Raw genomic sequence first — 14740 nt, 5'->3', positions numbered from 1 at the left:
CCCGTGAGCCATGGCTGCTGAGCCTGTGTGTCTGGAGCCTGTGCTCCGCAGCGGGAGAGGCCACAACAGTGAGAGACCCGCGTACCGCAAAAAAAAAAAAAAAGTACTTTCCTATCCCCAGGATTATAAAACTATCCCTCCATGTTTTCTTCCAGTATTTTTATGGCTTTATTTTTTAATGAATTTTGTTTTATTTCAGTATAAGGAGGTATAGGGATCCACCTTTCCTTTTTTTTTGTCCACTCCAGCTTAAGCACTACATCTCTATATTTTCTTTTTTAATTTTATTTTTTATTTGTTTATTTTTGGCTGCCTTGAGTCTTCGTTGCTGCACGCAGGCTTTCTCTAGTTGAGGCGAGCGGGGGCTACTCTTCATTGCGGTGCACAGGCTTCTCACTGTGGTGGCTTCACTTGTTGCGGAGCACGGGCTCTAGGCACGCAGGCTTCAGTAGTTGCGGCACGTGGGCTCAGTAGTTGTGGCTCTCGGGCTCTAGAGCGCAGGCTCAGTAGTTGTGGCTCTCGGGCTCTAGAGCACAGGCTCAGTAGTTGTGGCGCATAGGCTTAGTTGCTCCGCAGCATGTGGGATCTTCCCGGACCAGGGCTCGAACCCGTGTACCTTGCATTGGCAGGCAGATTCCCAACCACTGCACCACCAGGGAAGTCCCACATCTGTATTTTCAAACATATTTCCACTATAGCTTACTCTAATTAAAAGGATAATCACAATAGTTATATAATTTAGAAATCTTCAACAGAGCTATTTTTTAACATTCTGTGAAAAAGAACTTCATGGTACATTCCCAGTGATATGATTATAACTTCGTATATTGTTCATGAGCAACTTCTCATTAATAATCTGTTTTAACAATGGTATTTTCATGGTATTAGTTAGCTATGAATGCTTTGTGAACATTTTACCTGCTAAATATGTGTTTTTATAAGTTCCTTTGTTATTACATTGAAGTGCTTTATGAAATTTTAGGAATAAATCTCTATAAATTATAAAAAGAAAATTTGCTTCTATTTTCCAGGTTTTTATTTATATTTATTATTTGCCAGAATAGTTATTTCATAATGGAGCAGGGGTAGTGGTTTGCTTTGGCTCCTGGGAAGGATTTTGTGCAGCCTTTTTGATCTTTTCCCCCTCCTGTTTCTTTACCTTATTCCTCTTTCCTTTCCAGTTTTGTTCTCCTGTGGTAGAGGGAAAAGAAGCAAGGTAACAGTAGGTGGAGGGAGACAATTTTACCTAATAATGAATAGATTCTATTATTAAATATCTGCATATAGGAAATTAATATAAGAATTACCTAGTCTGTGAGCAACATGGTTTTACTCCTATTTAATTTTTCTATTTCTTAGTATTTGTCAAAATTCAAATTTTTTATGGCAAATACTTATAATGGGTCTATAGGGCAGAATTTCATACTATGTCATTTATACTTTATCGTTCGGTTACTCTTCCTCTTCTTGCTTTTTCTGCTGAGAACATACTTTAATCATCATTAGGTTATTTGATCGACTTTCAGTTAAAACCGCTTATGACATAGTTTACTTGCATTAATAGAGTTGCCTGAAGAAACACTTTTTGTTCCTGTTTTTCCTTATTTTCTTATTATTTCCACAGAAAGAACATGGTCTCTGAATAACTGTACAGTGGCCAAAAGAATTGGAAAAGGAAAAGATGCTACTGTCATCTTTGAGCATTTCAGGAAACCTATAGATCCATTTGTTCAGGAAAACTGTTCATGCAGTGCACTAAATTCAGAGATAAATCCTTACAACTCAAATATTTCTAACTCCTATGGAAATGTGCAAAATGAAAACATTTCTGTACTTGAAGCATACAGTGGACAGATGGAGCACAATTCAGCAGAATGTAGAGACACTTCTCAAGTACATGCATATGATTCAGGTCCTTCATTTATTCCCAGTGATACCAGAGAAAGTGTTAATAATGATGACCTCTTAAATTTGACACATCTTAAAGATGTTTTAAGTGGTTTTGCTCCTGCTTTTCCCCTTCATAACAATATTGGCTCAAGCACAGTTATTACTTCAAAACTCATCAAAGACCCAAGACTGATGAAGAGAGAAGAAAGCATAGGAAAACATAATACTATTACAGGTTTAAATGAGATTTTGCCATTGGAGAAGAGTTTAGATTTTGCTAATTCAGAAATAAACCTATCATCTATGCCAACTAATCCTGCCTCATCATCTGAAGTCATGCCTGGTGATCAGACTGTTCTTACTAATTATTTGGATGCCCCTTGCTTCAAAATCTCTTTGAATGAGTCACAAACCCAGGCTCACAACATGGGCTGTAAGACCTATGATTGTACAGCTCCCAGTAAAATTACCATGGCAGAACAGTGTAAGAGCCACGATAATTTTTCCTTCCCAATGTGTGTGTCAAATGTAGTCTCAGAAGTTGAAATCCAAGAACACAGTGGAGAAAAAGCTCAGAGATCCCAGCAGAGAAGCAACATTCCAATTTTAATTGAACAAAATAGTGAGCCACGTGACTCTTACGAATCAGTGAATACTTGTACAAAAGTATATAATAGTCACATCTCTCCAGAACCACAGTCTTCTAATTTTAAAACTGTATATCAGACTGGTCACCAAATGCCTACGCTTTTTCCACTCGAAAGCAAAGAAAGCATACATGAGAACATTCAAGATATTGGAAAGATGAGAAACTTCACTGGGCCAGAAGACAATTCCAAACATGAAGAAAAGCAAAATGTATGGAAAGAAAGTGATAATTCTTTTACTAATAAAACAAAAATCAGTCCAGTAGATAGTTACATTTCTTTGCATCAAGACAACAAAGAGAATGAGAATCTTGATTATTTGGTGGAAAATTGTGATCAAATATTAATTACTCAAGGGTTAGAAAAGCCAAAATCTTTCTCATCTACCACAGAGGAGAAGTATGAGCTAGATCACCTAGCATTGGAAATAGAAAATCATCTTACTCCAAGACTGGAGAACCTTTCACAAAAGCATCCTCAGCACTCTTTAGAGTACAAAGATAACGTTCACACAAGTTTTACCATTTCTCAAAAACGAATGGAACTGAAATTGGAAAAACCAGATCAAAACTGTGTTAGCATTATGACTGATGCTTTGCAGGAAGCAAAAGACATTCCCCAGGCCAAACAACTACCGGCCGTTACTTCATCTCATGACATTAAAACAGCTCATAATGCAAATTGCAGCATAGCTAGAGAAAATATATGTGTTAAAAGGAGAAATGGAAATGATCCAGTGTCCTTAGCGAACAGTGAAAGAGACTGCAAAGAAAATTCTCAAGTTAACAGTAAAGGTCAAGATCACACTCAGTTCTGTAATTCACAGTTGAACAGTGATGTGCACCTGAATGTTGATTGCAGAGAACAGAGAGATAATGATAAAGAAAACCAGAATGAGGCTGAAGTGGAAGACATTGCTTTGTCTACAGAAAACAACATAGGGAATATACATGGAGATGAGAAGCAGAGTTTTCATGCAAACAAAAATTTTACCACTGTAGATGAAAGGAGGGAGAATAAAGATTACAATAGCATAGAAATTCTGAGTTCTGAAGAATTTTCTACTACATTTAATTTGACTTGGGGAAAAAAATATGTGTCCACAGAATCTACATTATTAGAAAATGAAGGTACCGTAACTGCCATAAACGAAAAAGATACTGGAAGGACTGTAGAGCATTTGGTTTCCACAACATTTCCCCAGGTTGCAGGTTCTTCAGGGCATGTAGCCTCACATGCTGTAGTTCAGGTAGCTGATGCTCCAGTGCCGGCGTTAGGCACAAATCTCGAAGATCACCCAAGATACCAGTTTAAAGAAACTTGTTCTTCTGAGGGTCCAGATTTTGGTTTGTTAGTAAAATATAGGGTTTCTGATTGTGAAACAGATATGGATAAAAATCAATTACACAACTCATTTCATCAGTCGGTAAGTGACAACTCAGTTCTTCAAAGCATCAAATTGGATAATGAGATTGAAGTAGGATCAGAACGGAGTGACAGTGCTTTTCTATTTCAACAGGATGCTCATAGCCATGGAAATGTACTCTATGAAGATTTCGGGGCCTCATACGAGACTCTGAAGTCTCGCATCGGTTGGGAAGGTCTGTTAGGAAGCACTAATGGGAAGACAGAAGTTTTGAAAAGCACCACAAGGAGGGAGAATAGCGATCAGCATTACTCTGAGGAAAGTAGTTTTTACTTCTCTACAGCAAAAAACAAAGCAGAGCTCTTCAACCCAATTTTACTTCCTGATCTAGAAATTACGATTACTAATGTATTTATGCAAGGATTCAGTCCTGCTGTTGAATCCCTTGCATTGAAAGATAATTCCTGCAAATATAGAACTGAAGCCATAAAATCAGAAATAAAGGAGGAGGAGGAAGAAGTTCCACGATTTGAAATTCATTCCCAGTGTTCTGGTGAAAATTCACATCATCCATCGGAAGGTGAATTTGGTAATGTAAGGCAAGTATCAGGACTAGTGAGTAAATCTGAAACCTCACTTTCTGAAAAGCAAAACAAGGGACCTTTGGTTACTGAACCTTCTAATGTCACAACAGTAAATAACGAAAGCAGGTGTTCCTTTACAAAGTCAAAAACCGATTGTAATGATACTGGAAGTAAAAAGGACACAGAATCAAGCATTAGCCAAAGAAAGCCACATACACCTTTTAGGGACCAGAATATACCACATAAAGATTTAAGACATCACGAACTTTGTGGGAATAGGAGGAGGCTAACCAGTCAGGACTTGTTGGAACGTTTTTCTTCATTATCCCAAGGACGAATTGAAACCTCTTCACGGTCAGAAAAACACATTAGGAGTGTCCCGGATATTCTAACTAGTGAAGCATCTTTATGCAAAAGCAGATGTCTTTCCAGAAAACTTGACAGAGCTGTTCGTCACTTAAAAAAAGCTCACAGAAGAGTTCACACGTCTTTGCAGCTTATAGCTAAAGTGGGAGAAAAAAGAAAGGGCCCTTTACCAAAAGCATATGCAGTAATATGCGATAATTTCTGGGAAAGTTGTGACCTTCAAGGTTATAGTTCTGTGTCTGAAAGAAGATATTACTCCACTAAGCAATTTTTGTCAAAAAGAAAATACGACAAGCCTGGAGAGAAAAGGGCTTTGGGATTTGAAGTTGATAAATCATTAACTCATGTATCAAACCACAAGTCTTATAAAACAAGTGGAGAGAGAGTCACAAAGTGCCTTTCTGAGAAAAATGTGTCCGGTGTCTCCAGAAGTCCCACCACTATTCGCGTGAGAGGATATTGTGATGGAGAGTATCCTGAATCACAGTTAGCCCTCTGCTCCAGGTCCCAAAGTACAGGTCAGTCCGCTTATAGCACTAGCAGTCTGAGAAATCCCAGATCATCAGAACTTCAGCCCTTTTCTAGAAAAACTGGATGTCTCTCTTCCCCAGACTGCCCAGATGAGAAACTAACTAAAAGAGAAAATCAAATCGATGCAGAGTTTTTATCTAACGTTAGTAAATATGAAAAGCTTAAGAACCATTCAGCACATGGTAATATTAAGGGTACAACAAAAGAAAACAATTCTGAAGCTAATGAAGTAATAAGTAAAAGGAATTCAGTATCTTTAACTTGCATAAAAGAAAGCAACGTAAATTTTAGTGTGGACAAAAATTATGATGCAACTTGTATAGCCCACACAAAGGTGAAAACTGATGCAGTTATTTCAGTCTTAGAATCAAGTGTGACGCATGTTTTTAATATTGATATCAACAAACCAAATAACCTTATTTTATCTGGTTATACAAGAAACCTGGAAGTAAATTTTCCTATAGAAAAATGGACAGCTCCTAATGAGAGCTCCAAACCAGGCATTATTACAGGAAACTTCCTTATGGACCCATTAAATCTAACTCTGATAAAAAGCAAAAAGTGTAACAGTATTCCTCAATTGTTATCAGCCACTCTAGTGACAGACAGTGAGGGAGAATCTTCACAATCTTACCTGAATAAACAGAGCATTTTTGCTGTAGATTCTTCAGCAGTGTCTACCATTGTACCACACTGTCAACAAGGATGTGCTGGAAAGGAGCTGCTAAAGACAGAACATTGCTCTTCAAGTAATTCCTTCCGCATAGACGGGAATGGAACAAATGTTATTGAGAATTCTGAGTTGGATTTCACATCAGTAAGTGAAGAAAGTAAGGACAATATGATGAAGAAACTATTTTCCCATGATAGTTTTCTGCTCTTAAAAGATAACATAAAGGGTTCTTCTTCCCCAAAATGTATTGCAAAGAAAGACATTCAGGAAAGAAAAATGTGGAAAGATAAACAAGCAGAGAAAGCAAAAGATTCATTTCACAAAACCATGGCTGAAGGATCAAGTGTTAAGACTGAGTACAAAAATCAAAAGAATAAGACATTAGAAGAATCCTCCTACTTAACTGAGAAAACAGTTAAAGACAACTTGGTCGATTCTCATTTAAGCATTAAAGGTGCTACTGAGGCAGTCTCTTTGAGTAACACTGCTTCTAATCAGCTTAACAAAAGAAAGAAAGAGGAAGGAAAAGTTAGTCATGACTCTCAGTCTGACTCCGCAGTGCACTCAGGAAGAGCCTGTAATTCCAAACCAGGCATTAAAGGAATGAATCATATGCCTCTTCTACATGCCCACTCTGAAACCTCCAACGTCTCTCCTCCTCCGAAGATGCCTACATCATACATGAATGAATTAAAAGAAGAACATTGCTTAACTAATAATTTGGCTCCTATAGCTAAGATAGCTCAAATTTTGAAGAGGGCAGATGAAGCATCATCTTTGCAGATTCTACAGGAAGAAACTAAAGTTTGTCAAAATATTCTCCCTTTATTTGTTGAAGCTTTTGAAAGAAAACAAGAATGTTCATTTAAACAAATCTTGATTTCAAGAGACCTGTTGGTAGAACAAAACCTGTGGTATAACTGCAGACGCAAATTAAAACCGTGTGCTCTTGACTCCTTTGTAGAACTTCAAATGATGATGGAAACTATTCAGTTCATTGAAAACAAAACAAGGCTCTTAGGAGGTGAGCCAACATTCCGAAGCTTGCTTTGGTATGATGAGACATTGTACAGTGAGCTGCTTGGCAGACCACGTGGCTTTCAACAACAATCCAATTTCTATCCTGCTTTTCAAGGCAGGTTAAAATATCATGCATTCTGTGAGTTGCAAAACTATCATGATCAGTTGGTTGAAGTGTTTGAAGAAACCAAAAGGGAAATCAGTTCATACTACATGTTCTTAAAATACAAACGACAGATTAATGAGTGTGAGGCAGTAATGAAACATTGTTCTGATTGCTTTGACTTTTCTCTTTCTGTTCCATTTACCTGTGGAGTTAACTTTGGAGATAGTTTAGGAGACCTAGAATCCTTGAGAAAAAGTACATTAAATCTGATCAGTATATATGGGGACTCTCCCCAAAAAGATTCCTGTCCAGGAAAACAAGACCATCTATGGATTATTATAGAAATGATCTCCTCAAAAGTTAATTTTATCAAGAGCAATGAGGCAGTAAGTATTAAAATATCTCTTTATGGTCTGGAACATATCTTTTTTGATGCTGCAAAAAGTCTCGTTTGGAAAGAAAAGAGAGAGTCTTTCTGCAAAAAATACTCAGGAAAGAACAGCAAAGAAATACTACTCAAAATAAATGAACATGCTTTTTCTAAGTTGCAGAAGATATGTGATACGTTGTGTAAAGGTTTAAGCAGTGAACGCATTTCCAGTACTGGGCTTGAGAATACTATGATTGCTTCCAGAAAGTCAAATGCTCTAGTAAACAAAGCAACAATTAGCATAGAAAACTCTAGGTTTAACAGTACTTTGCTTTCATATCCAGATATCTGTTGTATTAGTGAAATATTGGATCAAGCTGAATTTGCAGACTTTAAAAAACTACAGGAACTCACTTTGAGATGTACCGATCACTTAGAAATTTTAAAAAAATACTTTCAGTTGCTGCAAGAAGATAACATAGATAATATTTTTATCACACAAGAAAATGTTTTGGACATGGTGAAAAACCACAACCATGAGGCAGTAATTTTAAAACCTGCGGCCATTGAAACCTATATTGAAATCGTCATGCTCTCAGAAACAGTTCACTTTCTTAAAAACTCAATGGCAAAGAAACTAGACAAACAGAGGTTTCGAGGTATGCTTTGGTTTGATTTGTCACTTCTTCCTGAACTGGTTCAGTGCCAAGAAGAAATGACTTCTTTCTCATTTCTTAAAGATAATTCAACAGATTGTCTTTGGAAAGTGATAGAGACTGCTATTTCTGAACTTAAGAACGATCTGGATATTATCTACAAATATAATGAAGCTGTTAATTGCTCCTATGCTCTTCATTTGCTCTCAAGAGAACTTGAAGAACTTTCAGAAATAAAAACACTTCTAAAGAAGTCTAAGTATTCTCTTTCCACATACATTGACTTTGTGCCATGTATAGCATCCATAAATTATGGAAGCACTGTGACAGAGTTAGAATACAACTACACTCAGTTTTCCACCCTGCTCAAAAATGTGATGGCTGCCCCTCGGAAGGACTTAGGGAAAATGGCCCATGTTATGAAAGTCATGAAAACTATTGAAGATATGAAGATAATATGTGCTAAAAATGCTAAATTAACCATTTCCTTTATCCTGTGCCAAATGCGACATAACAGAAAGAAGACTTTGCACCTGGAGAGAAAGGAAGAAATGAATATTCATGTAAAACCTAGGAAGAATATCAACAAGTCCAGTACTTGTATGAAGGTGCCCTCAGTTTCACAGTGCATAATGAAAAACGTTTCAAATTCCTCTAAAAAACGACCTTTCACTGTAGACGAGTGTGAAGACCCTCAGGAACAAGACGAAAATACTACCGTTTCCAGTTGTAAAAAACAAAAGGTAACAAATGTTTTAAGCGAAACCTATGTAGGTATTCTTTTTGAGAACAAGGCTACTCTTTAAGTAAACAAGTACGTAGTTTGCAGAATTGTAAAAATTGAGGATGCTTTAAATACTGCCTTGCAAAATGAATTTACTAACAACTATTGGATTAAACAATCCATATTATCTATAAAATGATGTGAATGATTTGTATATGTGAGAGATAGCCTTGCAAATGTCTACTTTTAAACTTACAAATTAATTATTTTATTTAGAAAACACTTCTTGGAAGGGTGTGAATTTTAATAACGGCTAAAGGAAAAGTATATATTATGAATGTGAGTTAAGCAAGTGACCAAGTATCTATTGAGTAGCTTCTATATAATGAGGCTATACTTAATGTTGTGGATGTTAAAAATTGACAGTGGAGTCTGTGTTCTTGACCATTATCATCCACACAGAGAAATAGCACAGATATTTTAAAATAGACGATTATGAAGGAGTTAGTCCTGCCTAAGTACATTTTATTTAACAAATTTTATATAGCATTTATTAAATACTTGGCAGCATTCTAATGAATGTACAAACATTAACTTTTTCTATTCTTCACAGAATGCTTATGATGTAGGCACTGTTATTATCTTATTAAAAAGTACAGAAACTGAGGCATAGAAAGGTTAAATAACTTTCCCAAGGTCACAGAGTTAGTAAACGGAAGCGCCTACATGTAAAACAAGGCAGTCTAGCTCCAGAGCCCATATTAATAATTGCCCCTACTCCACCCTCAGAAACTACTCAATATTTTTTGAGAATTTCTCATCTCAGAAGTGAAGAAAGAGAGACCTATACGCAAAATGAAAAGTAGGGTTCTTTCTCAGCTTACTCTAATTGTATTCGTTAGTTAAACTCTAGTTCTAGAGACTAGGAAACAAATCATTTATTGCACTGTGTTTGTGGGAAAATGCTTAATTAACAACCAGTTTATAAACATACTTCCAAAACACAAGAACAACACAAGTTGTGTACTCCACATCAAGAGTAAAGTGAGGGTATTACTAAAAAGGTGTTGTAAGTATAGAGAAGAAAAGCAAAATTTAAAAAAAATGGAGATTTATTCATTGATTTCATAGAAGGACACAGATCAAAGCTTTGCCTTAAAGGAAAATATGTTATCAGATGAAGGTAAAAAAATGAAGAGGATATCCAAGCTATGGAAAATAATGTGACCAAAGGCACAATGCTTATTGGCATTATTTGAGAAATGAGTTTAAAATTAAGTCTGGAACAAACATTTTAACTTAGTGGACAGAAGTAAGCTAAAGATGGAGAAGCATATCGTTTCAGATAACAGAATGTTCTAAATATAGGCCTGAAGAGTTTGAACTTCGTTCTGTACGTATTGAAGGGTAGTGTCCTGTGAAGTGTTTTTTCAGTGATTTTAAAGAGTAGAGATTTTGAGCATAGTTAGAAGTAGGAAGTCATCTAGGTCTTAGAAAAAGGTGCTGTTTTACAGAATAGGAAAGGAAAATCCATACTTGACAGACATTACTTAACAGTGGCACTGAGTGACTGGTTGATTAAAAAGGGCATAAAATAGGAAGCAGTCATAAATAGACGTGTTGTAAGATGTGGGTAAAAAGAATGTTGCAGATTGCTTTTTTAAAAAGTTTCTCCAAACATTTATGAAATATGGGAAGTCCAGCAGAGTCACTGAGTTTTGAAGGAGAGGATCATTAATGAATATAGTTTCAGACAGTACATTTTAGATGATGACAGAACAAGCAATTGCAAATGTCTGATAATTAAAATAATAAATATTGTACTTTAAACCGTCAACAATGTAGGTTTTCTCTGTATTTTTTAAACATAGGTTAACATGAAAGATGTCACAAAAATCAACAGAGAAAAGGCAACGTTCAAGCATCCAAGGTAGGAGTTGCCATCAGCCCTGTCTGAAGAAAAACTAAACAAAATTGAGCACATATTAAGGAACAAGACTAAAACCTTTATTTATTACCTCTGTTGGGTTATACATGTAACTTAGGGGAGAAGAGTTAGCCAAGGAGGGAGAAGATTCAGATTATGCAGTGTCTTAGGTAAGGCCTAAGGAGTTTGAATTTCATTCTGTAAGGATTGAAAGGTAATATCCTGTGAAATGCGTTTTCACAGTGATTTAAAGGTTAAGGAGATTCTAAGTACAGTTAAAAGTAGTAAGTCAGCCAGGGCTTAGAAAAGAGTGACGCTTTATAGAATAAGAAGGTAAAAGTCGTATTTGACAGACATTATTTAATGAATTGATGGGGCTTAGCAACTGGCTTATTACTAAAAAGGGCATAGAATGGGGGCAAATGATTAGATTTTTTTAAAACTTGTGGATTTTATAGACCTGTCGAATTTCAAGACTGGCTAACAAGATAAAAATTGACAAGTTTTATTCCTAAGTGGGAGCTTAGTCAAACACACTCACATATTATAAGTATACTACTGTTTCATGAAAGGACGTATTAACACCACAATATAGAAAGAACATGATTTCAGAATAAAGGCTAGTTCTTTAAATTGTTTTTGAATTAGTTATTTTTATTAAAAACCCACTACATTATTTATGTTTTTCTCATTTTGACGTGAAGTGGCACCACTGGACTTGTTGACCATCTCTTGTTTCATTCAACTCTGTAAGTTTTTCAATTTAGGACAAGCTTCATTTTTTACCATCTTTTTTTCCATCCTATGAAGGAAAATGAATAATATGAACTAAAAGAAGATAAGCATTCTCATTTCTGTCTTATTTGGTTTTGCTTCTGTAAATATAATCTTTAGGACTTCCCTGGTGGTGGCACAGTGGTTAAGAATCCACCTGCCAATGCAGGGGACACAGGTTCCAGCCCTGGTCCAGGAAGATCCCACGTGCCGCAGAGCAACAAAGCCCGCGCGCCACAACTACTGAGCCTGCGCTCTAGAGCCTGCGAGCCACAACTACTGAATCCCGTGCACCTAGAGCCCATGCTCTGCAACAAGAGAAGCCACCACAGTGAGAAGCCCGCGTACCACAATGAAGAGTAGCCCCCATTCACCACAACTAGAGAAAGCCCGTGCACAGCAATGAAGACCCAACACAGCCAAAAATAAATTAATTATTTTAAAAATTAAATATGATCTTTAATTTACTACATTTCTAGAATCTTTTTCCTGGCACAGATGACTCTTTAAATAATTGTGTAGTGGCATAAGGATGAATAGGCTATCAGAGGCATAACATAAACCAGTTCTGTAATCATCTTAGTTTTGTAACTAAGATGATTTGTTTTACTTAGTTTACAAAACTAAGTTTTGTAAGTACAGGTAGTATTTGCTGCTCAAAGAATCAAACTGTGCCTCAATTAGCAGGAAAATGAATTCTAATATAAGGTGCCATGGTCGTGGAAGAACATCCTCTAAGAGAATGGGTAAAAGGATAGATCACACAGGCAGCTGTCAATCTGTAAGGTTGAGACATCACTGAAACATCATTGGAAATGTGATAAAGTCAAAATTGTCCTTTCTGGAAACTGTCAAAGTATTCTGTTGGGTTGGATGATGATGTAGGTTGTCATTCAAGTGCCTTTTAAGGAGGCTGGGTTAAGTAAAATAGGGGCTTTTAGTTTCGTGAGTGGGATACACAAATTCTAGGCCAAAGGTTAATTTCTCTTGACTGTGGAGGAATGGTTACTTCTTTCTTTCAACATGTTCTTTTCCACTTGTAATTTGAAGAATTTGATGAGACACCAAAAAAATATAATTGCTGTGGAGACCTGCATTAACTGTCTGGCTCTAGACCTTCAATAATGAATGCTTCCTTCACCCTGATCGAGACTGTCTAAATTTAGATAGGAATGCCAAGGATATTCACTTGGCAAGAAATTTTTGAAGTCTGCTTTTCCTACTCTCGACCTTGAACAGACAAAATATCTCAATACTTTGTGACAAGATAGTCTTTTGGGGGTAGGGGTCACAGCTAGTGGTTTCACCAGCTATATATGGCCATTTGCAAGTAAAGAAGATTGTCAATAGGTTGGAGGTATATGAATTAGAAACTACTGCAAAAAAATTGAAATCAGGAAGTGTCCAAAGCATAACATGATTTATTACAATATTGGCAGCACTCGGTATTTTCAGATGTATTGGAAATATATTTGAAATGTGGCATATATCACCTTCAGCAAGAAAAGTATCTAAATTCAAACCAAGGGAGGAAAACTGGAGAAATATGTTTCTTGTATAATGCCAATACAAAGAGGAAAATGTGAATCTTAAGAATTCTTTTCCTAAATAAAATTTTCAAATCTATATTTATATTGAAAATTTGTGACTCTGTATATTTAAAGTTGTTTGTATGTGTGTTACACTTAATAGGACTATGAGATCTCATCCCGAAAGTGAAAATGAAATAGGACCAAGTTCATCTGACAATCTGAAAAGAAACCATGTCTCTCCAAAAAAAGTTGAAATTCAGCTATCACTACCTGGCTCACTTTTACCTTTAAAGAACCTAAAAGACACTTGTATGTCAAAGTTAGAGGGCGAAATAGACAGGGAAGCTTAAATAACATGAAGGAAAGAAATGTAAATTTTAGTGTTGCTGAAACAAAAAGTGATAAGATTGTTCTCCTTTGGCAATTTCTGACCAAAAACGTGTAGATGGTACACTTTCAAAAGACCAGGAGATAACTTCTCAGAAATTTCTTAAGAATTCCTCAGATCCTGCAGAGAAATCTTGTCTCTCAGACATAAAACCAGAAACTGATGCTTCTCTTCTGCCTGATGCATCAGTGCTCTCAAAGCCTGTTTTCTAATTTGTGAGGGATATCAATGCCAATTTAGAAATGCATGACACTGACTTTGAACCTCAAGATAATGAAATACCAAATTCATCCATTAAAAATTCTAAATGCACCAGTTCTCCAGAACCCATACATGTCCAGAACAAAATTCCTGTTCTACAAATAAAACACAACCTGCAAAAACTGAGTCAGAAGAAAAACATAGGAAGGATACATTGAATTCCAGTACTACACCTGTTGAAGCATCTGAGAACATGACCCTTAATGTGAATCAAACAGTAGAATACTCTTTTTCTGAACAATAGAATTCAAAAGTTTTAACTCAGAATGCTGCCACATATTGGAATGAAATTCCACAGTCTGCATGTACCCCAGTATATAATTCTTCTGAGCAGTCATTTGGAACTTCATATCCTCACTCTGCTTCGTGTGTTTATCGTTACAGCAGCAGCAATGGCAGTTCCATTACCCCGACATACCAGGGAATAACATCCTATGAAGTACAGCCACCTCCTTTTGGGATGTTGACTGCAGTTACAAGTTCAAAATACGCATTCTAATCTTTTGTACTCTCCATATTTTGGTTACTTTGCTGGGGAACGACAAGCAAATGACTTTGTGCCAGTGAGTGGACATTTTCAAACTCAAATGCCTGTTTACAATTTTCAGCAGCCAATTTTTTCACAGTATGTTTACTATCAACCGGTCACTGCATACCCTTGCTTTCCTGATTTGAAGGTGCTTCCAGAAGTTCCTTGGACTTAACGGTGAGTTTCACAAGTTTAGTACTTGCTTTGTAGAGTTTTCACTTTTATCTTTGTACATTTATGTAAGTGGAATTTACAACAGGTGGTGACAGATGGCACATTTTTCTGTGTAGACTTGTAGAATTGTTTAAAATCAGGCAGAGCTGAATTACATTGTCAGTGGAAAACTAGTTGTCAAAGACTGAGAAAGAAAGAATTGGTAATATCACTAAATATGTC

The 14740-nt window shown here is 36.4% G+C and overlaps 1 protein-coding gene across 1 annotated transcript in view; it reads left to right on the top strand.

Annotated features, from left to right (window-relative positions):
• TEX15 (testis expressed 15, meiosis and synapsis associated) overlaps positions 1 to 14519 on the top strand; it is a 40804-nt gene extending 26285 nt beyond the window's left edge. The window contains 7 exon segments of the mRNA XM_030832638.2: positions 1625 to 8952; positions 10805 to 10863; positions 13327 to 13502; positions 13505 to 13567; positions 13570 to 13911; positions 13914 to 14295; positions 14297 to 14519. Of these exon segments, the coding sequence (XP_030688498.1) occupies positions 1625 to 8952; positions 10805 to 10863; positions 13327 to 13502; positions 13505 to 13567; positions 13570 to 13911; positions 13914 to 14295; positions 14297 to 14519 (8573 nt within the window).
• Positions 14520 to 14740: the final 221 nt, after the last annotated feature.

Source organism: Globicephala melas, chromosome 21 (genome assembly GCF_963455315.2).
Source record: "Globicephala melas chromosome 21, mGloMel1.2, whole genome shotgun sequence".
In the NCBI taxonomy this organism is placed as follows: domain Eukaryota; kingdom Metazoa; phylum Chordata; class Mammalia; order Artiodactyla; family Delphinidae; genus Globicephala; species Globicephala melas.
The sequence above is the reverse complement of the archived record's forward strand: the minus strand, read 5'-3'. Positions and strand labels throughout refer to the sequence as shown.